The 24,357-nt window shown below is 33.9% G+C and overlaps 4 protein-coding genes and 1 pseudogene across 5 annotated transcripts; 3 read left to right on the top strand and 2 right to left on the bottom strand.

Moving 5' to 3' along the window:
• Positions 1-612: 612 nt before the first annotated feature.
• On the top strand, positions 613-4,490 carry LOC107406015 (argininosuccinate synthase, chloroplastic-like; annotated as a pseudogene).
• A 213-nt stretch (positions 4,491-4,703) lies between these two features.
• LOC125422520 (uncharacterized) lies at positions 4,704-7,067 on the top strand. Its single transcript, XM_060815169.1, is given in 2 exon segments — positions 4,704-6,598; positions 6,691-7,067. A coding segment is annotated over 1 exon segment (1,377 nt). The 5' UTR covers positions 4,704-5,032; the 3' UTR covers positions 6,410-6,598; positions 6,691-7,067.
• Positions 7,068-9,393: 2,326 nt separating this feature from the next.
• Positions 9,394-13,479, top strand: LOC107404401 (probable inactive leucine-rich repeat receptor-like protein kinase At3g03770). Of its 2 annotated transcripts, none has more exons than XM_016011348.4 (8): positions 9,394-9,651; positions 10,108-11,558; positions 11,649-11,782; positions 11,899-12,142; positions 12,417-12,628; positions 12,728-12,753; positions 12,853-12,964; positions 13,069-13,479. In XM_016011348.4, the coding sequence occupies exons 2-8, from the start codon at positions 10,211-10,213 to the stop codon at positions 13,288-13,290; spliced, it is 2,298 nt and encodes a 765-aa protein (XP_015866834.3). In that variant the 5' UTR covers positions 9,394-9,651; positions 10,108-10,210; the 3' UTR covers positions 13,291-13,479. The 2 variants fall into 2 exon arrangements, with proteins under 2 accessions (XP_015866834.3, XP_060669972.1); XM_060813989.1 differs by lacking the exon at positions 9,394-9,651 and adding an exon at positions 9,754-9,922.
• A 534-nt stretch (positions 13,480-14,013) lies between these two features.
• On the bottom strand, positions 14,014-17,671 carry LOC107404399 (argininosuccinate synthase, chloroplastic). The gene is made up of 10 exons (XM_048474419.2): positions 17,402-17,671; positions 17,119-17,177; positions 16,887-16,974; positions 16,246-16,381; positions 16,092-16,140; positions 15,823-16,005; positions 15,497-15,571; positions 15,232-15,417; positions 14,871-14,959; positions 14,014-14,772 (listed from the first exon to the last, which is right to left on the bottom strand). The coding sequence occupies exons 1-10, from the start codon at positions 17,466-17,468 to the stop codon at positions 14,220-14,222; spliced, it is 1,485 nt and encodes a 494-aa protein (XP_048330376.1). The 5' UTR covers positions 17,469-17,671; the 3' UTR covers positions 14,014-14,219.
• Positions 17,672-18,230: 559 nt separating this feature from the next.
• Positions 18,231-21,849, bottom strand: LOC107404398 (protein ROOT INITIATION DEFECTIVE 3). The gene is made up of 8 exons (XM_048474522.2): positions 21,625-21,849; positions 20,871-20,984; positions 20,593-20,726; positions 20,357-20,504; positions 20,057-20,259; positions 19,591-19,712; positions 18,889-19,121; positions 18,231-18,606 (listed from the first exon to the last, which is right to left on the bottom strand). Exons 1-8 carry the CDS (start codon positions 21,847-21,849, stop codon positions 18,379-18,381), a joined length of 1,407 nt encoding a protein of 468 aa, XP_048330479.2. The 3' UTR covers positions 18,231-18,378.
• Positions 21,850-24,357: the final 2,508 nt, after the last annotated feature.

The following is a 24,357-nucleotide window of genomic DNA, read 5'->3' as shown; positions in this document are numbered from 1 at the left end:
ATTTATAGCATCTAAAAAAAGTTGGAAGGTTTGGAAGAGAAGGCCAAAGCCAAGTGGGTGACAACACAATTTTGTGGGAGATTTATATGCCCTTGCTTGTGAGCTGGTGCAATTTATGAGGAGATAATTGTTGGGTTCCTTAATGGTCTGCCCTCTTATTGCTAAGGTGATCTTTGAAAGCTAAGTTTTTGGGCTGTCGTAGCTGCGCATTTCTATTAAACATAACAATGGACAAACATGCAGCTGGGGGAAAAATATGCTACAGTTTCAACCTCTTTAAAAAAGTGTACTGCTTCTGAGACATTCTCTTGTTGATTCAGGTCTCTTTTCAGCTTAGATTCTTTTCTTCAGATCCCAAGATAAAAGTTGTGGCCACTTGGAGAAAGTGGGATACAAGGGGTAGATAAAATGCTACTAAACATGGTATAAAGCAAATGTGCATGTCCCTATGATAGAGACTGTATTTGGGCACACGTACGGCAAATTGTGGAACTTTTTTTGCATTGTAAAATGGTATGTAGATAGCCCACTACACTTCATGCACGCTTGGTTCGTAGGGAAGACAGAGAATCTTCTATGCACTATGGCTCGAAGTGAGGTTATTTAATCCATCTCTATGTATTTAAATGTTTATATGACTAGGTTTTATATGTTCATGTATTTTCTTGTTCCTTGGAAATGTTGATTTATGCTTTGTTTGATAAACAAGTGGTATAGCCTTTGCTTACTTGGTGAGCGTGAAGCATAAAGAGTCTCTGGTATTCGGCACTACCATTATGGCTCAATTGAATTCACTTTTTCCTTGTTTATCCACCAGTCTCACTTCTCCTGGACCAAAAAGAGGTGCATTTTTCACTTCTTCTGAATATTTCATTTGTTGAAGTTCTTCTTGCTGTTTGTTTCAGAGAAGGTCAAATTATTACTAAAAAATGCTAATTACTGATTTACATGAAGGCTGATTCCCCTGCTAATGATTAGTTCAATCAGTATTTAATGATGCATATTGAGGTCGATATATATATATATATATATATTTATTGGAATATTAAGGTTGATTACATGAAGGCTAATTCCCCTGTTTGTTCCCCTGGTAATGATTAGTTCAACCACTATTTAATGATGCATATTGAGGTCGATATATATATATATATATTTATTGGAATATTGAGGTTGATATATGAAATTGATTTTTGTTTGCAGCTCCAATGCTGTATCATGAAAAAGTATGCTGTGACAGGAAATTTTCATCAGGCTATGAAGTACTTCTAACCAAAATGTTTTATATACAAGCTTCTTCCTTTAGTTTTGTAGGTTTGTTAACTGGATTTTTGTGGTGCACAATAATGGTTTGTTCAATTTGTGTTCACAGTTAGGGGCCAGAAGCAGTGAGCTCCATGGGAATGCATGTAAAGTTATTGGCAATGGTAGAAGAGTTACAAAAGCTCATAACAAGCAAGGTGAGGTTGTTTGATTGATCTTTTTGTAATTTAATGTTTCGGTGACTTTTTTATTGTATGTTAAGGATATTTTCTTGTTACTTGTGAACTCTTGTTTCTCTTGTTAAAATTATGGAATTGATATCCATGCTTACTGTTTTGGTTACTCGTTTCTTGCTAATATTCTTGTCCTGTTACAGGTTATAAACAGTTGACTTCATGAATTGAGTTCTTGTGGTCATCAAATTTAGTTAGATTGCTGGTGGTCCAAAAATTTTGCAAAAGAGCCCATAAAAAGGAAATTTATATCCGACTTTGCTTTCTTTCTTTATTTCTGTTCCCTTTTTCATGAATACGGTTGTCAATTTGTTTTGTCATATTTCTCAAAATGGAAGTGTTTGAACCTGATTTCTTTGCCATGTTAGGGCTCAAGTAACTATTGTCTGGTCATCTATGCTTGTGACCTTAATGATACGCCCTTGAAATGCAGTTATTAGAGCAGTGTTGCGAGCTCATAAAGAGACTGGAACATCTGAAACTACAAAAAATAAAGGATTACATGGAAAATTGAACAGAATTGTTCTGGCCTATAGTGGTGGCTTAGACACATCAGTTATTGTTCCATGGCTAAGGTATGTCCCCTCCCCTTCTTCATGTATTTTGTAACTCAGAATATACTTTCTTGTTGATGCAAGCTCTGCAACTTTATAAATTTATTCAATTGTTTCTCCTTTGCAGGGAGAACTATGGTTGTGAAGTTGTTTGTTTCACTGCCGATGTTGGTCAAGTATGTTTTTGAGTCACATCTATTTCTAAAAGTTGAATAGAATTGATTTTTCTTGTAAATTGTTGTTTGACTTTGCTTATCTGCACCTAAACTTGAAATTATAGGGTACCAGAGAGTTGGATGGCTTGGAAGAGAAGGCCAAGGCTAGTGGAGCTTCTCGGTTAGTAGTGAAGGACTTGAAAGAAGAATTTGTGAAAGATTTTGTATTCCCTTGCTTGCTGGCTGGTGCAATTTATGAGAGGAAATACTTGTTGGGTACCTCAATGGCTCGTCCTCTTATTGCTAAGGTGATCTTCAATGGCAAGATTATAGACCATAGCTCCAAATTACACTAAAGCATACAGATGGCTTGTCGATACCGTTATGAGAAAACTATGCTGCTGTTGCAACATCTTAAAAGAAAAAATGTATTTTTTGGTCATTTTTTTCAGTATTTTAAGAAATGTGAATTTTAGTAGAGATAATAGCATACACCTTTCTTGAAGTTTGATAAAATATTGCAGTATTTCTATTAAATATATGAAGGTTTTTCCTCTCTCAACACTTTATGTTAATGTTACCATACCTTTATTACTGGTTAATTAAGATATTTATGATAAAAGGCCTTGGTGAATGTTGCAAAAGAAGTCGGAGCTGATGCTGTTGCTCATGGATCCACAGGGAAGTCAAATGACCAGGCATGTTATGTCTTGTAATTCAGCTTTTTTAGTAATCAAGCCTCCTTGTATTTCTTCTGACACATTATCTTGTTTATTCAGCTTGCCTTTGAGCTTACATTCTATGCTTTAAATCCAATGCTGAAAGTTGTGGTCCCTTGAAGAGAGTGGGATATTAAGGGTAGAAAAGATGCTATCGATTATGCTGAGAAGCATAATGTGCCTGTCCCAGTGACTAGGAAATCTATATACAGCAGAGATTGGAACTTATGGCACCTCAGCCACGAGGTAATTTACCTTCGTTTTCGTTGTTGTCAATTGACTTTATCCTTCATCTTACATATACTTTTTTGTCCTTGCACTCTGGCTTTATACTGTAGTTATGCTGAACTTATAAAAAGAATCTAAAGCTTTGAAATTGAGATTTTTTGTTTCAGAAATTTATCTAAAACTGTGCCAAGACTTTTTGTAACCCTTTACCAAATCGAAAATGATCAATTCAATTGGTTTACAATCAAAATATGCAGAAAATGTTAATCATCAATATGGGTCAGTTTTATCCCATCTCCAACTTCTTATATCTTATATGTCTATGTTTATGTCACTAAAGGGTGATATTTTGGAAGATCTGGCCAATGAACCGAAGAAGGATATGTACAAGTTGACAGTGGATCCACAAGATGCACCTAATGAACCAGAGTAAGTTACTGAAAATTTTGATTTGGACTTGTCTTTTATTCGTGTTTATGATTCTACATATCAAATACAATTGTTCCTTTTTTCTTTCCATGCAGATATGTAGAAATTGGATTTGTCTCCGGACTACCAGTTTCAATCAACAAAAAGGAGCTTTCACCAGCATCACTACTCTCCAAGCTCAACCAGATTGGTGGGAGGCATGGAGTTGGTCGTGTTGACATGGTTGAAAATCGTATCGTTGGCATGAAAGGCCGTGGAGTGTACGAAACTCCTGGCGGTACAATATTGTTCACCGCAGCACGTGAGATGGAGACCTTGACTCTAAGTAGAGAAACAATGCAAGTTAAAGATACAATGGCACTCAAATATGCAGAGCTGGTGTATGGAGGCCGGTGGTTCGACCCACTTCGTGAATCCATGGATGCCTTCATGGAGAAGGCAACTGAGACCACAACAGGTTCAGTGACTCTAAAGTTGTACAAAGGGTCTGTTGCTGTAACAAGAAGGAACAGTCCACTAAGTCTGTATAGGAAAGAAATTTCATCATTTGAAAATGGGGAGATATTTGATCAAGCTGATGCTGCTGGGTTTGTTCGGCTCTATGGTCTTCCAATTTTGATCCGATCAATATTGGAGCAAAGGACATGTTAAAATATGGTTTTCCCAAGTTGCTTTTGATGTGTGCATTTGTAAACGTGGAAGTTTAATAAAATAAGTTTAAGCATATAAATGTCTGTATTTTATATGTTTTTAGACATTTAGGTTATTAGATTAATAAGCATTTTGTGTTTGTTCATGTTTCATATAGCCTAGCCGCATAATTACGGATTTCATTTTTCCTAATTCATTATAAGAACAGTGATATATATATATATATATATATATGGAAAAATAAGATTAACCTTTTTGTTTTGTCTTGTCTTTGTGTTTAAAACCATGAATTTAAAATTTTCTTTCTATACTTTATTTAGGCAGCTCAAGGAGCAATTTGTTCTGCAAAAAAAAAAAAAAAAAAAAAAAAAAAAAAAAAAAAAAAAAAAAAAAACCGCAGGGACTAGACTACCGTTATTAAATTTTAAATATCAAATGAAGTGGTCATTGATATTTAATAAAATAATAGAGTATGACATTTTTGTTTATTTATTTTATGGCTTTTATTTAGTAATATTGATGCAAAAAATTTGTCAGTTTCAAAAAAAAAACAAAAAAAAAACCGTGACCATCCAAACACTGCCCATATATTTGGTCTTGGGCAGTTGAGCGGGCTTTCTAAGCAAGCCCAACCCACCCATTTTAAGTTCGTCGTTCTGTCCAAGAACAGGTGAGAGAGGACAGCAGCAGAAGGTCGGAGAAGCCACTGAAGCAGTTCGATAGCACAAAATAGCGCTCCAAATTACGAACCAGGTGAGTCTGTTTCTTTTGCAGTTTCACAGTTTGCTTTCTTCCTCAGTTCGATGCTTAGTTTACTTCGCACGAAAGTCTTACATTTAAAGCCCCGAGCTTTGGATCCCTTTAGCCATGGCTACTGGTTTTCAATGTCCCATCTTGGGTCTGCGTCGGAAATCTCTAGTTCCATAAACCCACATTCGTTTACAGTTTCTTACCTCCAAAAATCATGTGGGTTGCCCTTACAATCAGCCATTTCGGCTTCCAAGAAGCTCAAAATTGAAAGTTCAGACAACCCTGACTCTGTTCTAAACCTAATGAGAACACATGGATTAAGTCAGACCCACATCAGAAATATAATCATGAGTCGTCCGGTATTGCTTTTAGCTGATGTAGAAACTAAATTAAGGCTCAACGTTGAGTTGTTTGAATCATTGGGTTTTACTAGCTCTAACCTTGCCAATTTGCTTAGCAAAGACCCACGTGTGCTTGAAATTGATGCATACACTGTGGTTGAATTCTTTAGAGCTCATGGTTTCAGTAGAGAGCAAATAAAAGCCTTAACCATGAAGCGTCCACTTTTGTATTTGTTCAATGCCAACAAAAATTTTGAGCCTAAACTGGAATTCTTCAAGTCTTTCGGCTTTACTGATCTTGATATTGCAAAACTTTTGTCCACAGAGCCATATATTCTAGAAAGAAGCTTGGAAAACCAAATCATTCCTTGTGTCCAAGTGCTTATGAGGATTCTTGGCACTAAAGAGGATGTCATAAAGGTTATAAAAGCATGTTACAGAATACTTGAGTTGAATTTGGAAACTATGCTTGAGCCAAACATATTGGTGTTGATGAAACATGGTGTCCCCGAGTCAATAGTTTTGAGAATTCTCATGATTCATCCTAGAACACTGCTTTTGAGGACTCATCGGTTCAGCGAGATTGTTGATGAAGTTGTGAAATTGGGTTTTAATCCCAATAATCTTCTATTTGTTCTAGCTGTTCGTGCCCTCGGACTGGCGAGTAAGAAACTTTGGGAGGAAAAGGTGGAAGCATATAGGAATTTTGGTTTGTCAAAAGATGAGATTTATTTAGCATTCAAGTTGCAACCTATGTGTATGTCAGCTTCAGTTAAGAAAATCAAGAAACTGTTGGATTTCTACGTGAACAAATTGAATGTAAAACCTTCAGTGATTTCTAGAAATCCAAATGTTCTGCTGTTTAGCTTGGAGAAGAGGATTATTCCACGGTGTTCAGTTCTACAACTTCTGGTGTCAGCAGGGCTTGTAGAAAAAGAATTGAGCATTCTTCCTGTGCTAAAACTGAGTGGTAAGAGTTTCGAAGAAAGGTGGGTGAGAAAGTATCAGTAAGTGCTTCCGGATGTCGTTAAGGCACACCAAGGCAAAATAGAATTTCAGGAGTTTCTAATTCTTATGCATTGCAAGTGACAAGGATGTCATTGAATCGTAAAGGCAGTGTCAAAGGATTTCTTGTTCAGATTAGGTTCATTATATTCGCTGGTTAATCATCTCTGTCTCCTGTAAATGTGGAAGGTTTCCAGGATATTTTAAGAGTTTCCCTGAAGTTCAGCTTATTTACATAGCTTATCATGTATGATAAGCAGAAACTGTTTGTTGGTAACGGCACTCAAAATTCTGTTCATTTTCAATGCCTCAAATCAAGTTGTCAATGTTGTGGTAATTCCAAATTTCCAACTCATTGCCTGCAGAGTTCTTGCTGGACTTGGATTTGCTGATCTGATTAGGAAAATGCCACTTTCATGTGTTGTCTCATGAGGAACAGAATCAAAAATTTGTTCCACGGACCTGGTTCTCATGCCTTCCATCTACCAGTTATATACTTTCATTTTACATCTTCTCTTTGTTCTTTAGATATGAAATTTTGAAAGATTTCGAATGAAGTCTTTCACTACAACGGCTATACCATGTCAACTATATAACAAACTGAAAATTATAGACCCCCCATAGTATAAGTTTTATATGTCCTACAATTTGTATTTTGTTCTACCGATGGATGTGGTACAATAATTGTAGCCAACAAGACCTCTAAATTTCATTTGCTAAACAAAAGATGCATCTGGCTCAACCCCTCTTCCCTAAATTCTATGCAAGAAGATCCTAAAAGCTACCTTCAAACATCAAACTTAAGAATGGTGAAGAAAAACAACTCTTAAACTTTTTGTATGGTATACCCCATTTGGATTGCCTTACATAGTAGAATCTTAATATATATATATATATATATATATAAATATTTTATGAAATTCATGATAGATATACATCCAATGATGTAAAAAAGTAGCACCTGAAATGTTATATTCAAATGGGTAGTGCTCTATCTATGCAATTGCGAGGTGAAAAAATAGAATTGATGGGTCCAATGAAGATGATCTTTCAAGGCAAAACCGACAGCAATGATAGATATTGTCTCTTTATTTTATTTTTAATTTTTTATATCGTGATGATAAAAGCAAAGGCAGATTGCCATTCTTTAATTATCATATGGTTATAATTTTCCCATTGAATGAATTGTTTGATAAAGACATACCATGATGTTAAAGAAAAACCTATGAATTAGTTGGTCCCATACTCTTAGGACCAACAAGAAAGGGTAACCTTGCATGTGGAAATCCTATCTTCCACGTTCTTTGCAACTTCAATATCTTCATTCTCAACCTCACCTCATTACTCATATATAATACTTTATCATATTCTTTACAACTGGTATATCTGATATTTGTCTCAACTTCTAAGAGCCCTGCAACTCAGGGCTAAAAGAAAAGGAGGCTTGAGGATCATATCACATATATATGACGTATACATTATGTATATATAAATATACACAAATTTAATGTTTTGATAACTATTTGAATTAATTTATAGTGGAAAAAATAATCTCGTAATAAGTATTCAGTATTCTCATCCATACGATTTTGTAATATCAATCATCATAAATCAGAAGATAATTATTTATTTATTTATTTATTTATTTTTTTGGGACTAAAGAGAAGAGTGTCTAGGAGAATAGTGTATATATATTGATGTTTTAATGTCAATAAATGCCTTATAATCAGGGTCTTTAAATGAGGGAGGTTTGTGGGGTCATATATATATGATATATAGATGAGGGTTAATCGGGTTGTCCAATCATCTCATGGCATAATGTTACTCATGACTTTGTAAATGTGGGTCTCACTCTGCTTTTCTGACTTAGAGATTTCAATTATTAATCTTCAATCGATTCTGGAATCATTTCATTGAATGCACATAATATCCTAATATAATACCAATCAAAAACCCTAATTTTGTTCAATTAAGGACTGGGACATTAACCAGCTGTCAATATAGAGGGAACTATTATCAGTTACTTTTGGCTACCAACAAGTGGACATCTAGTTTAAAACCTATTGTAAAATATTTCAAGTCTGTGATGGATAATATTTTTTCTTTTCCTAATGATTTTAGTTTCATTTGGTTTATATATATATATATATATATATATAAAAGCTATATGTAGCTCCAAATATTTCATGGGACATGGTATTGCTGTCCATGCCAAAAAGCTTATCCAAAACTGCAACAGGTTATGGAAGATTCCATATAGAAATGCAGTATACATATTGAAAAGAAAACTGCCCACTTGCTTATTTGCTGATTAAATTTTGGAACAGCCTGTCAATTTTTATTGTAAGCCACAATCACAAGTTCCAAAGTCTATGTATATATATAAAATTTGTTTTGGATAAATCTGATTAAATTTTTTTATTAAAATTTTATTATTTATGATTTGATATCTTTTAAATGGTTTATTTTTTCATAAATATATAGTAATATTAATTTAATATTATTAAAAAATTACTATATAATCAAATTATTTATCTTTTCATAAATATATGACAATATCAATTTACTATTATTAAAAAACTATCATATAATTAATTATCATAATTTTAATAAAAAAATTTAGTATAGTAGCATTGCTCATTTGTTTTAGTCATTTTCCATTTTTTGTAAAAACCATTTGCGGGGTAAAAGAAGAAACCAATTTATACAACGACTTTGTGCAATTATTACATTTGACTCTTCACTGATTCAGATTCGGTGTTGGTCAAAAAATATGATTTGCCATCGATAATAATGTGACATCAAAGATTAATAATCATTTTATCCAATAACATTGCTTTTGAGTGAAATCTGTCCTATTTCCTTTCTCTTATTACTGACATTTTTTTTTGGGGAAAAATTTCTTTCTGTTGCTACCTTCTGCACCATGAGGTGGCCTACCGATCATTGGCAGTAAAGTCTTCAAATAATATCTGTTTAAGCCAATTTTGACAGACTGGGACAATGACAACCATCATTAGTGATCACTTTGAAGGAAAAATATAATACTAAGGAATCAAAAAACGATTACTAATAGGGACCAAAAAAAAAAAAAAAGGATAAAAATACAAGTTGTATATGAACTATAACCAAACCATTGCATATAGAAGGTTAACATAACAATACAAGCTTGAAACCCAATTTTGCTTACTTTTCAAAGAAGATTTAGTATGGTATGAATTTCCAACTCTTGGTAAGCTAAAAGAACCCCAACTCCATTAATGCTGCAGATACCCAGGCTTCCAAGAAAGAACACCATGTGAGAGCAGTAAATGCATTTACTCCAGGTACCCACTTTTCCACTCTTTCATACCTAAAAGGTCTACCAAGATTACAAAAACATTTTATATTTTATATATTTCTTTCTTAGTTAATGTATCCATTAAGCAAGAAAAGAAGGAAAAAAAAAAAAGAAAAAAAAGAAAAGAAGAATTTTCTTCTTTATGGGTTTTAAATTTTACTTAGAATAAATCTTAATCAGTCAAGAACCTTTTTTAAAAGTCTCTGCATTTCGTCTATTTTTAAGCTCCTTCATACGTTGTTTTTGAGCTTTGTGAGGTAAAGTTGGCATTTTGGGCAGCAGTTACTAGTCTGTATTGCTTGGATCTTCCTCGAAATTTCAGAAAAACTCAAAACTTTCAATTTAAAAAACTGCTACAGATTATTGTTTTATCTTTAAATATCCCAGTTTCTATTCCACCGTGATAAGTAATGGTTTTCTTTCTGTTTCAATTGAATGGCAGGTCATTATTGGGTTGTTGTTGTTGCTGGTGTTTTACTAAATGTTTTTTTTTAAGACACGTTATTGCTTCATGAAGGCATAGACAATAAAAGCAGAATCCTTTTATGGAGTTTCGTGGTTTGTTTTTCTTATTCTGGTTTTCATGGAGTTTCCTATTTGGGAGTACTTATCAACTACAATCCTCTGAAACCCAAGTGCTTCTACAGCTAAGAAGACATTTGGAGTATCCAAAAGAGTTAGAAATTTGGAATCAGCATGGCATAGAATTTTGCTCTCTACCTTCTAGTACACAAGTAAATATCACATGCCAGGAAAATCTTCTTACTGAGCTCAGAATTCTGGGTGATAAGCCATTCAAGGTTAGTGACTTCAATGGGTTTGCAATTCCAAATCAAACTTTATCAGAGAGCTTCTCCATAGATTCTTTCTTCACTACCATTGCTAGACTCAATAGTTTGAAAGTTCTTAGTCTTGCTTCTTTGGGCATCTGGGGTCCAATCCCAGATAAGATTCATAGATTGTCTTCTCTTGAATATCTAGACTTGGGTTCAAATTTTCTCTTTGGCTCAATCCCACCCACCATTTCTAGAATGGAAAAGCTTCAAACTCTGATAATGGACTACAATTTCTTAAACGACACCGTTCCGGGTTGGTATGATTCATTATCTAATCTGAAAATTCTAAGCTTAAGGAATAACAGATTGAAAGGTCCATTTCCATCGTCAATTGGGAGAATCACAACTCTCACTGATCTTACAATGTCTAACAATGAGATATCAGGGAAATTACCAGATCTTGGTAGCTTGAAGAACCTAAGTGTTCTGGATTTGAGTGGGAACAAATTAAGTTCCACACTGCCCCAAATGCCCAAAGGGTTGGTGATGATTTTCCTCAGTAACAACTCCTTCTCTGGTGAAATTCCAAAGCAATATGGCCATTTAAGTGGGCTTCAACACCTTGATTTGTCATCTAATACGCTTAGAGGAATCCCGCCAACATCACTATTCACTTTGCCCAATATCAGTTACTTGAATTTGGCATCAAATATGTTGAGTGGCTCACTTCCAGACCATCTAAGCTGCGGAAGCAAACTTAGATTGGTGAGTATGTCCAACAATATGTTAACTGGGGCATTGCCTTCTTGTTTGAGATCAGAAAAGAGAGAGGTTAACTTTGATGGGAACTGCTTATCCACTGATATAAAGCATCAGCATAAAAAATCACATTGTGAGAATGTCACCCTGAAGAGCAAACAATCAAGAGGAAAAAATTTAGCCATCTTGGTGGGTGTGATTCTTGGAATATTAGTGCTTATGTTGGTTCTGGCTTTAGGCTTTCTTGTTCTGTGCAGAAGATATTGTCCTAGAGGATTATCAGAACAACATTTATTGCATAAATCAGTGCAGGATAGCTCAACAGCAGGTTTCTCTACTGAGCTTCTATCAAATGCAAGTAGGTCATCCAGTGACAAAATTTAAATTTTTTTGGTGGTTTATGGCGTAAATTTGTCATGACCAAATTTAACTCTTTAATATACTTCAGGGTTTATTTCTGAAGCTGCAAAGTTGGGCACACAAGGCCAACCGGTGTGTCGATCCTTTTCTTTGGAAGAGCTAATGGAAGCTACAAATAACTTTGACAACTCTGCCTTTATCGGTGAAGGTTCATATGGGAAGGTACTGCCTGAATATACCAGTTTTGAAAATTCCTGAATTTTTTATTTTTGTTTACTTTCTTTCACTTTCACTTTTTTTATTTTTTATTTTTTTTATTTTTTTCATTTATCATGCAGCTTTTCAAAGGAAGACTAGAGAATGGGAACCAAGTTGCTATAAGATGCTTGCCTTTATCAAAGAAGTTTTCCATTCGAAATCTTAAACTCAGGTTGGATTTGCTGTCTAAGCTCCAACACCAACATTTGGTATACCTTCTAGGCCACTGCCTTGGTGATGGTGGACGAGCCGCTTACAATCTCAACAAGGTCTATCTTGTTTATGAATATGTGCCGAATGGAAGTTTTCGCGATCATCTCTGTGGTAACTCTTGAACATTTGATAAGAAATTAGTTTTAAGGATACCATCCGAAAGCAGTGTAGATCCAAAATCCATGCATTATAAGAAGGACCTTTTGTTTGTTTGAAAATGCTTTTTAGTTCATTTTTCTATCCAAGTTGTCCTTGACTTTCTTATGCACATGACCTTTCACTATGTTTATGGATGCTTTATAGATAAATGCTTTGAATTGATATATAATTTCCTCACCTCATTTTTCACACTTCACTTTTCCTAACCATAGAACTGATTCATCAGAAAATAGTTCCAGAAAGGTCCTCAATTGGTCAGAAAGATTGGCTGTTCTAATTGGTGTTGCCAAGGCAGTGCACTTCTTGCATACTGGAATTATACCTGGCTTCTTCACCAATCGACTTAAGACGAACAATATCCTACTCAATGAGCATGGAATGGCAAAGTTAAGCGACTACGGTCTATCCATTGTCTCAGAAGAAACTGAAAAATATGTGGTAGGAACTAGGAATTATTTTTCTTTTCGATTGATGGGTCAATATGGCAATTTTTTTCTCCATCTCTACAGTTGTTGACTTTTGTTCATGGTTCTGTAGGCAAAAGGAGATGCCACTAAAACCTGGTAAGGATTTCCTTTTTATAAAACCAGTATTATTCAATTGTGATATATTGAAACTCCTTAGCTTTTATAGTGTTTTCTAAGGTATGTTTGTTTTTTCAGGCAATTGACAAGTATAGAAGATGACGCTTATAGTTTTGGATTCATACTGCTAGAAGCAATAGTTGGACCTTCACAAGCCTCAAAAAGAGAAGCCTTCATTCTAAAAGAAATGGTATTTTCTGAAACTCATAAGCTCATACTCAATGCAGATCAAATTTTCCAACTTTGCTAATCAGTAATTTTTGATGATGAACTTATAAGTTTTGGAATTCACAGGGAGCTTTGCAAAGCAAAGATGGCCAGAAACGGATAGTTGAACCGGTTGTACTAGCAACATGCTCTCAAGAATCATTGTCAATTGTGATTACCATAATGAACAAATGCATTTCTCCGGATGCTAGTCGACCTTCTTTCGAAGATATTCTTTGGAATTTACAGTATGCAGCTCAAGTTCAAGCAACTGCTGATGGTGATCAAAGAACTGAGGCTGCATCATGAGCTGTGTTTTCAAATGTTGAAGAAATTTCTTTGATTGAGTTAGAAACACTTTTGACTTACTTTGTAGGCTATGTTAAACAGAGGAACGTGCCTAAATCTGGGCAGTTTTTACTTCTGATTATCAATATGTATGATTTAATGTAATTGTAATATATAATTTCTATTTGTATTAATCTTTAATATTAGTCCCTTCTTTTTGCCAAAATTTTTATACTTGTATTGACCAAAAAAGAAAATTATATTTGTATAAACTCTTATTTACTTTGGCTTGCCTTTTTAAAAAAAAAAAAAAGAAAAAAAAGAAGAAAATAGACCGTTCGTTGTAAATAGACTAGAAGTTTAGTGCTTCTTTAGTATAAGTTTTTTAATACTCTTTCTATGTTTCGTATAAAAAAGGTGATTTTAAGGAACACTTTTCGTCTACAAACGTCTAAACATTTTCAAACATATGGTCAAAAAAAGAAAGGACCATTTTCAAACATAGGGTCAAGAAAGGACCATTATCTCATTATTCTCAAGACCTTTTTCGAATTATTAAAATTGATGATACTGGTTTTTAAAATACCATGTTAATTAACAAGACTTTTCTTTTTTGATTATTAAAATTAAACTGAATATTATTTGAAATGTATTAATTCAATAAACACATCAAGTATCATATAAAGTTATGATTTCAACTTGAACATCCAGAGACAAGTTTTATTCCGAATCCACGATCTAGGGTTAAAATCAATGGTCTTTGCCAAAGTTTGCTCAATATATTTTTAACTAGATTTCTTCAAACATAATTTATTTAATACTCATACACATATATTTAAGTTTACAGAACCTCTACATAATTAAATCACTAACAATGTCCTGCCCGGGAAAAAGTTACTCGCAATGGAGTCAAATAAACCATAGGTTGCAAATAAACTACACGAAGATTCTTAAATACCCTTCTCAAGCATTGCTCGAACTCTCATAGGAAGACCATAGAGCCTAATAAATCCAGCAGCATCAGCTTGATCATATATATCCCCACTCTCAAATGACGAAATGTCTTGCCTATACAAACTATATGGACTCTTCCTGCTTGTTACTGCAACAGAGCCTTTGTACAACTTCAGAGTCACTGAACCTGTTGTCGTCTCGGTGATCTTCTGCATGAATGCATCCATGGACTCCCGGAGTGGGTCAAACCACCTGCCTGCATAAACCAGCTCTGCGTATTTGAGGGCCAATGAATCTTTAACTTGCATTGTTTCTCTATCCAGAGTCAAGGACTCAAGCTCACGTGCTGCGTTGAACAAGATTGTACCACCAGGGGTTTCATACACTCCTCGGCTCTTCATGCCAACCAACCGGTTTTCGACCATGTCAATGCGGCCAATTCCATGCCTTCCACCAATCTGGTTGAGCTCAGAGAGTAGGGATGCTGGGGACAGCTCCTTCCCGTTGACTGAAACTGGAATCCCCGAGACAAATCCAATTTCCACATACCTGCCCAAAATGAGAAAACAAGGAAAGAAGAAAACATGTTTAAGATAGAAATATAAATCTAAATGCCATTGAAGCTAAAATAAACGTTAAAAACTTACTCAGGTTCATTGGGTGCATCTTGCGGATCCACCGTCAACATGTACATATCCTTCTTCGGTTCGTTAGCTGGGTCTTCCAAGATATCACCCTCCATTGACATAAATATAGGTATATAAAAGGTGGAAGGCAGGAGAAAGGGCAATATTAAGAATCAAACAAAATATCATGACAGGAAGCAAAAACTGACAGTTAATGAAATTGAATGGCATGCCAAAGACTAAGACTTTTAATCAACAATTTGTTTTTGGCATGAGACATCCTTAATCTCTACAATTAGTAACATTCTTAACCAATAACTACAGCAAGTTTCTATGAAAGATGGAGGGTAAAAATTAACTGACTACACTAAACGCAAATTACCTCATGGCTAAGGTGCCATAAGTTCCCATCTCTGCTGTATATAGATTTCTTTGTCACAGGGACAGGCACATTGTGCTTCTTAGCATATTCAATAGCATCTTCTCTACCAGTAATATCCCACTCTCTCCAAGGAGCCACAACATTTAGTTTAGGATTCAAAGCAAAGAATGTAAGCTCAAAGCGGACCTGAATAAACAAGAGAATGCATTAGAAAACATACAAGAGTTATTCACTTAAATATTAAAAGCAGAATGGCAACGCATGCCTGGTCATTTCCTTTCCCCGTGCATCCATGAGCTACAGCATCAGCTCCAACTTCATTTGCGACATCGACCATTGCCTTCAATTATACACATGTCATTTAATGAGTGTCAAATATGGTGTTAATATAACAGAGTGTTGAGATAGGAAAAGCCTTCACATGGTTTGTTTCAAAATCCTACAAACTCCTCTAGTGTATACAAATACAGAAAAAGATATAACTTGAGAATGAAACAATAACATTTTTCCTTTAGCTGCATCCAAATACAATAATATGTTTCACTGGAGTTTGTAGCAACAATAGCCTAAAATCTTAATATTGAAGATTACCTTAGCAATAACAGGACGGGCCATTGAGGTCCCCAACAAGTATTTCCTCTCATAAATTGCACCAGCTCGCAAGCAAGGAAAAATAAAATCTCCCACAAATTCTTCCTTCAAGTCCTTCACTACTAATTGACAAGCCCCACTAGCCTTGGCCTTCTGTTCCAAGCCATCCAGTTCCTTTATACCCTATAAATTCAGTTTAGGAACAAGTAAGTCAAAACAATCGCTATAACATCAATTCAACTTAACATAGACGTTAGGGCATAACATACTTGGCCAACATCAGCAGTGAAGCAAACAACTTCACAACCATAGTTCTCCCTACAAGGGAGAAACAAATAAACAAATTTGGAATGAGAAAGGAAACAATCATAAAAGCAAGAGAATCAAGATATGAGGAAAACATTGCAGTATGCATCAACAAACCTTAGCCATGGAACAATAACTGATGTGTCCAAGCCACCACTATAGGCCAGAACAACTTTATTCAATTTGCCGCGTAACCCTTTATTCTTTGAAGTTTCAGATATTTCAGACTCTTTGTAAGCTACTGCTCTAATAACTGCAATAAAGGGAATGTACTTAAGGTCACAAGAATATACCAGTATACATAGTTAAGCCACAAAGAAGGCAAGGAAAATAAGTTCTAACATTTTCATTTTAAATAAATATCACGAAACATGTGCATAACTGCATTTGAATAGATAAGAAAACAAAAGAGTAAAATCCAATATGAGGTCAAACCACATGGATGCAAAGTTAGAAGTGCATTACGGTTCCACCGCGAAAATTTCCATCCTACAACAATCTCACTAAATTTGATCTCTATAATCAACTCATTTGATTAAGTGAACCATTATAACTTATAACAAGGACATAAATATCAACAAAAAAGACAAACCCAAAAGGCACGAAAGGATTGATGTAAAGTCCATAAGTTTAATAACTAACACAACAATTCATTTTTTTCAAATCATAATTTGCAAGTAACAAGAAAATAGCATAAATATTCAAAATAAAGTCCCGAAAGATTAAATTAAGAAAAAAAATCGACTAAACAACCTGACCTTGCTTGCTATGTGCTCTAGCAACACTACCATTATTGCTAATAACCGCACATGCATTTCCATGGAGCTCACTAGTTCTTGCCCCCAACTGTGAATTAGAAATTCATGAACAAGCCCATTAATGGTCATCCAAAACAAAGTAGACATAGATTGACAAATCAACCCAATAAAGTAAATTATATTAAAGGAAGAAACTTGTAAAAACTATGAAGCATTTTGGGTTAAAAACTACCTCATAGCTTGATGGAAATTTCCTTGGGCAACATACTTTATCATGACATTGCATCGAAGCTGCATACAAGAATCAATTTTATGCATCAACCTCCAATATACCGATCCAACTAAGAACAAAACCACCCCCGTAATAATAATAATAAAGCACATTTTTTTTTTTTAACTTTCTTCCCCCCACCAAAAAAAAAAAAAAAAAAAAAAAAAAAAAAAGAGCCAGAAAAAGTAAAAACAAACAATGAAAATGAAAATAAATAAAAATAAATAAAAAAGCGAGAATGTACCTCTTTTGGGTCCCGGAAAAGAGAGACCGGTGGAGGAGCATGGCGAAATTGACTTCAACTGCGCCATGAAAATGGTAGTGGCAAGCCGAATAGAGAGTATCAGAGTCTCTGTGTTTGTGAGCTTTTGCTCCTTCTGAGTCTCTTCAACTAACCAAAGGTCACAGCTTTTAAGCCCGCAATCTGTGTGTGCTTCTGAAAGCAAAAGTTTTCCTAGGGTTTTACCAGGGTTCCACAGTTTTCCCGACACTTGACCAAAATGGGTCAGTGGGCTGGCCAGTACATTTTTTTTTTTTTTAATATTTCGAAATTGTCTTATTTTTCCATAAATGTTTTATATTTTATTTATTAAATATTTTTATTTTATTTTTAATTTGAAGGGTACAATTTTTAATTTTTCTATTAAACAGTATATATTTTTCTTTATTTTCACAAACTTTCTTAAACTATTCCAAATGGTAAAGATAAAATAACAAAATAATAATAATAACAATAAAAGCCCAACTGTCTAAAGCAAACTTATTTTCAGCATGTTATTTTGGGATTTGACCACAGAATAAAATATAAAAATTATTTTTGTGGAAGACTTTGGTAAGATAAATGTTATCCTCCACTTGTAAATATCCTATGAAAGTAAAATATTTAAAAAATAAAATAAAATAAAATAAAAACTTCGCTTCCAATAGGGCATGTAAATATGAGCAAAAATAACAATCATTTTTATAATATAGAGCATGTACATATTTAAGATGTACAAAACCTTCTGGTTTAATACAAAGATTCCAAAGAAAAGAGATTAAAGAGATAAAACCATGCCACCCAAGTCTCCAATCAATCTTGTTTAACTACTATAAATCTGTCAATATAAAAGGAAGAAATTTTTTAAAAAATATATATATATATATATATATTCCAACTTATGCTGCAAGAAAATACCACTTCTGATTTCTGAAACACAAATAAAATGAACATGACTATTGCTATTCCTGAAGTGGGGCACTCTCAACAGCCATGAGCTTCTTCCTCTTTTTGGGTGTTGATGAGTCAATTTCAGTCGACCATAATAATCGGCTCTGCATCAAATCTAGCAAACGTGATTGCAAATGCTTATTCATCTCCATCACATGCTTTGCCATTTTTGTTGCCCACATTCGTTTCTCTACACTTGTTTCCACTTTCATTTGCATTGCTGCCGGTGTCCATGATTTCTGTCCAATTTTCACAACAAGGAAATCAAAAACGGTATCTTCATATGTTCTACTTGCTTTGCTAATATAGTCCCCCAAAACAAAAAAAAAAAGGTAAAACACACAACTTCAAAGATTTTAGCCCTTGCTTTCCGGTTTTTAACACAGAAACATGTTCTTTGAATGAAATGCAAGTTGCAAAACAGAAACAGACATTAATGTTGTCTAGTGAATCAATTTGTTGCTTTTCACAGTGTGTGTCAAAACAACTTATGCTGTTTAAGAGAGAGTGGAGTGAGAAACCTCCAAGTCATGTATTTGTTGGTATGAATTATCAGTGCTTTGGAATGGAATAGAATTTTGGTTTTCTCTAGGTGAGCAGCCTGAGGAAAGAAGAGTGATCCTTTCGTTGAATGAATTGGATTGTTGAGGGTACTTGTCAAGCAAAGAAACACGGAACGCATTAAAGGCTTTTCGATGGCTTGACACAGAAAACAGTGAGGCTTGAGGAATCACTGCCAAATTAGTTACAGGGCCTGCTTAAAGAGAAAATGATGACCCGGTTAAATTCGAAAACAATGTTTGTCCACATAAAAGTATTCATTGAAGTATTTTTAATGCATGTTTTTGTGCTTATCTCTACCAATATATATGTTAAAAGCATAATTTACCTCTCTTATAATATGGTTAAAGAACATATATGCAGGACAAGGCATAAAATACAAATTTGATTCTCTTATGGTTGTACTGTGACTATTCTCGTTAAGTATTTAGCATGCAACTTTCTAAATGTTGAACATAGGCATATATTATTCTGTTTCTATTGACTTTCTGTTTCTGATTGAGTATTTCCAATTCACATATAGGATCTACTGTCTTATTAGCAATTAGATGTAAAATATGCAAAATGTATGGCTATCCTTCAATAACACAAAGATATAGCAAAGCTCTTCCTGTAAAGAAAGTGGTCGGAGATCAAAAGCAAATGATTAAAGATGCGATTACCTTTCTGATGGTTGAATCTTCTGATAATTGTGCCACTAATGACATCCCAGATGAAGATGGTGCCGTCTTCAGATGCAGATATCATACCTGATTGACTGAATGTCAATGCAGTTATTGATCCTCTGCATGCATAAATAATGGAACCTTATAAATGAAAGTACAAATAGATTCAGGCAAGATGTGCAAGGATCATGTTATTCTTAAATGTTTAAAGAGAAAATGCAGCTCTTTCAGTGTACATAACTATACAATTTTCTATTTACAATGTACACTTTCAGTATACAAATCTGAAAATGACAACCTGATCTTTAGTTATTTGATATATGACTGCCACTTGCAGCAACTAGAAAAAATGATTATGATGAATAGATTTAATAAAATCTTTTAACTCTTTATGTGACCAGCCAAAAGGATAATTAATCTATATTAGATTTTCAAGAAACTTCAAAACACCACCATACATTACTTGTGTCCTTTTAGCACAACTTTATCCTCTTCTGCAACGTAGAGAGGATTATTGACGAGCCCAATATCAAATTTGTTCATGAAAATTCTTCCATCTTGGCTTCCACAGAATAAGAGCTTCTCTGATGGATGAAGAACAATTGCCATTATTGCAACTGGATAAATATTAGTTTGTATTACTCTTCCCAAGACTAAATCTGAGACCTAGAATAAATGGAACAAATTTACCTTCAGTAAGAAATCCAAGTGACAGTAAACAAGTACTAGGAGTGAAAATGAAAATGCACAGTTTGAGGGTTACCCTGCATGTCCCATCCATGGAGCTTGATATTAACATGGAATTTGAGCTGCCTGATGTAGTTAAGAGACAAGTTATAGATGCATTGTGCTCTGATAAGCAATATAATAAAGAAGGTGAGCTTCCAGATTCATCTTCCACATCTAGCAAACTTCAGTGCAATAATCAATTAGAGCATGGAAAAACATAACAATGTTGATACAATTTACGAAGGAAAAGATCGATTTTCAGTCTTCTACCTGACCAAAGACCAAACACAGATTACACCATCATCTGAACCAGAAATTAGAAGAGAACCATCATCTGAAAACAGCATGCAATTCAAAGACTTATGATGGGCTCGCCAAGTTTTGATCAATTTTCCATTAGCAACCTGTATTCACCTCCATGTTTCATTATCTAATTAACATGTGAAAGACTTTTTATTACCTTTTCTTAATAACCATGAAGGAACAATTCCATATACCCCAAAAAAAAAAAAAAAAAAAAATGACAATCTTAGATAGTAGTTACTAACCTCCCAAAAATAAGCATTTCCTGATAGAGCTCCTCCTGCAAGATATACACCATCCCTTGTACAAGAAATTGGCCCAATGGCCTCCATTGTGTAGCTCCTAAGAGGTGCCTGAGGCTGCCAAAAATCAGAACAGAAAGCAGGGCATTACATTCAAATTCCTCCTCAGTTTCCCACTTATTTCTCCATTTCCAAATAATTTGGAAATTTGAGTACTAATTATCAGAAGTTCATAATCAGAGACTACAGGCAACAAGAAGTACTAGTAATCCACCAATTTTTTCACAAAACTTTGATCTTATATATACAAATTTTGGTATTACCAAAAAAAAAAATTGCAGAGTGAATTCGGGTAATGTAATTTCATTATATCCCATTCGAAATCCTTGATTTTCCGCTGTATTATGTAAGTAAAATTAGTAAAGATTGAGAATTTTGCTTTCTTTCATTCGTTTACTCATACAAATGAAGCGCTTCGCATAAACGAAAAGAAATCACCATTTGATAGATCAAAATCCCAACTACACATCTCATATTAAACCCAAAATCAATGAAAAACTTTTTCACTTTCAAACTGTCACAGCCCTCATTTCACCAAAAAAATCACACCCCACATTTCCAGTACGAAGGAAACCACTGTAGCATTAGAAAATCAGTAATAATATGAAACTCATATTTACAATAGTGTATACATACATATATATATATATATGTATATGTATATGTGTATAAAGAGTTCATGAGATTAATTATTAACCTTGTTCAAGGGCCAGATGAAGATGGCCCCAACACCAACAGAGCCATGTCTGTGAATCTGTGAAGCAACTAAGAACTGGTTTTTCAAGCACAACAAACCATGAGAAGGTGAAGCAGAGGTGGGTATGTGAAGTAGATGATCCCCCGTGTCCAAATCCCATAGGCTGATCCCTGTTGCCATGCTTTTGTCCCCGCACGCTACCAAAGCCTCTCCCCCATCACCCATCTCTCTCTCTCTCTCTCTCTCTCTCTCTCTCTTCTTTTTCTATCTATCTGGGAGTACTACAACTATTGATTTGTCTGGAGTGAGACAGTGGCACTGGAATGTAATATATAGTTATATATGAAAAGAGTTCGTGAAACATTGCGATTTGCATGCAAAGAATGGCTGCTTTTAGGGACGTGCATGGATTGGATGACGCATGGCAGTCTTTTTTGTGAAAAAGGACAAATTCAGTTGAAGAATTTTGTACCCCACTTTTGAACATGGTGATGCACCACTGCGCAGGTGCTCTACATGCAAAGCATGAGCTCTTGAACAGAACCAGTGGCAGCATAACATGTCATCTATGTGATATTCTTGGTGGGTTTTCCTTCTTTTTTTTGGGATGAATGTGAAATATTAATTAATATTGTTAGGAGTTTTATACTTCTTAATTACTTGAAAGTGCCCATTAAAAAAAAAAAACAAACAAACAAACTTTTTAATTGAAGTGGGGAAATTGGAAATGGGACAGCTTTTATGTGGATTGAGATGAATTTTTCATAGTATCATAATCTTACAAGGTAACCTTATTATGAATCTGTTTTAATTTTATTGATTACCCTTTTTATACTATGAGATATTAAATTTCGTACATGTGCATATTAATTTATAGTATTGAATATATATATTGACAATTGCCTCTTTTCATTCATATATAATTTATCATATAATATGTATTGAATATATGTTGACAATTTTCTCACATATTTACAGTTGAAAGAATGAAATGCATCATAAACATCTTTTTTTTTTTTCCTTTCAAACTTTTGAAAATTTCACTCAATTTTATCCCATGTATATTGTTTAAAATAGATAAAGCAGCTTTTGAAATTTGAAATTTATAAATTATTTATTGCTTTCAAAAATTATGCTAAATAAGGTCTAAATATTCTTCAATCTCCACAAAATGAAAAAAAAAAAAAAAGAAAAAAAAAAAGGAGATTTGATCAATGGTTAAAATTGTCAAATTGGACACGAACAGGGATGGGCATGGATTGAATTGGTTATTGGTTCGGTTTTGGACCGAAATACAACCAAATCCATACATATCAATTTTTCTAATTTACAATCCAAACTAAACCATTGAAACATTAAATCCAAACCAAACCAAACTATTTATGATCGATTTGGTTTGAATTGGTTGATCGGTTTAAAACTTACTAATTTATAAATATATAATACAAATAAAAAATTTTCCAAATTTAATTATCATTATCATTACATATATATGATAGATTTTAACATTAATATTCAAATGAGAAAATTATACAACATAGAAATATTTTAATCGTACCTTAACTTTTAATTTTTAATTTCAAAGTTTTATTTCAATGAAGTTACAAACGTATCAAGGAAATATTTATTTAACTATTTAAGTGAAGATTATAAATTTTCTTTTATTAAATGTAATTAAAATCATTTTGAATGCATCACGTTTTTACAACTGTTTGCTATTATTATTATTTTTTTTTTTGGGGTTTGTGGAGTATTTTTGTTTCATTATCTGTATTTTGTCCTATACGACAATTGCTGTCTGGACCGCTCGTTCAAATCAATCGCAAAAGATCTATACTGGTCTATCAGACTAGATCTGGCAATTTGGATCATGACACGGCGACACGATTCGAAAACGACACGGAATAAATGGGTTTGGGTTTATTATAAATGGATTCGGGTCATAATCGGGTCAACCCGTTTAACACGATTATTAATCGTGTCATTTTCGGGTTGACCTGTTTAACTCGAAATTGACCCGTTACGACCCATTTATTAAACGTGTCAGTTTCAACCCGATACGATTATATACCTATTACAACCCATTTAAATTTAATTTTAAATTAATATTTTATCACTAATATAATATTTAATAACTAAAAAATATTATAAATTAAAAATTTTATAAAAATAATTTTCTATTACTAATTTTTTAAAAACAAAAAATACATCTTCAATAAAAAAAACATAAAAATAAAAATAAAATAAAAAAAATTTTCGGGTTAATAGGTTAATTTTCGGGTTAACGGGTTAATAGGTCAATTTCAGATTAACGGGTTAATAGGTCAATACGACTCGTTAAAATAATCGTGTTAAATGGGTCGTGTCATGTTGACCTGTTTATAAACAGGTCGGGTTAGTGTTTTAGGTACCTGACACGATTAATAAATGGGTCGTATTCGGGTTAGGCATTTTTGACATGATTATTAAACGGATTGACACAAACACGACCCACCAACCCGAATTGCCAGGTATATATCAGACCGACGGTCCACATTAATCCAAATCAGTTAGCAAAGTAGTAATTCTATTAAACATATGGGCCCGATTTTGTCAAACCAGTCACTGCCGGAGATGCAACAAATTATTATTATTATTATTATTATTATCATTTTTATGTTTTCAGAACGAGAATCTGAGCCGTTGAAACGGTTTGCGATTCAAATAAAAAACGAACGGTGAGGATCTGATGCA

This window comes from Ziziphus jujuba, chromosome 2 (assembly GCF_031755915.1).
Source record: "Ziziphus jujuba cultivar Dongzao chromosome 2, ASM3175591v1".
NCBI classification, from domain to species: domain Eukaryota; kingdom Viridiplantae; phylum Streptophyta; class Magnoliopsida; order Rosales; family Rhamnaceae; genus Ziziphus; species Ziziphus jujuba.
Note: the sequence above shows the minus strand (reverse complement) of the source record. Positions and strands in the feature narration are given on the sequence as shown.

Excerpts from the sequence above, each read along its gene's own strand:
- LOC107404399 (XM_048474419.2), bottom strand. The coding sequence starts at position 17,468 with ATGGCGCAGTTGAAGTCAATTTCGCCATGCTCCTCCACCGGTCTCTCT. Across the intron at positions 15,572-15,822 it reads CCCGTCCTGTTATTGCTAAG|GCAATGGTCGATGTCGCAAA; the intron begins GTAATCTTCAAT and ends GTATAATTGAAG. Across the intron at positions 14,773-14,870 it reads GATGCACCCAATGAACCTGA|GTATGTGGAAATTGGATTTG; the intron begins GTAAGTTTTTAA and ends CATTTTGGGCAG.
- LOC107404401 (XM_016011348.4), top strand. The coding sequence starts at position 10,211 with ATGGAGTTTCGTGGTTTGTTTTTCTTATTCTGGTTTTCATGGAGTTTC. Across the intron at positions 11,783-11,898 it reads GTGAAGGTTCATATGGGAAG|CTTTTCAAAGGAAGACTAGA; the intron begins GTACTGCCTGAA and ends TTTATCATGCAG. Across the intron at positions 12,754-12,852 it reads GGAGATGCCACTAAAACCTG|GCAATTGACAAGTATAGAAG; the intron begins GTAAGGATTTCC and ends TTGTTTTTTCAG.
- LOC107404398 (XM_048474522.2), bottom strand. The coding sequence starts at position 21,849 with ATGGGTGATGGGGGAGAGGCTTTGGTAGCGTGCGGGGACAAAAGCATG. Across the intron at positions 20,260-20,356 it reads CCATGGATGGGACATGCAGG|GTCTCAGATTTAGTCTTGGG; the intron begins GTAACCCTCAAA and ends CATTTATTCTAG. Across the intron at positions 18,607-18,888 it reads AACAAATACATGACTTGGAG|AAATCATGGACACCGGCAGC; the intron begins GTTTCTCACTCC and ends AAAATTGGACAG.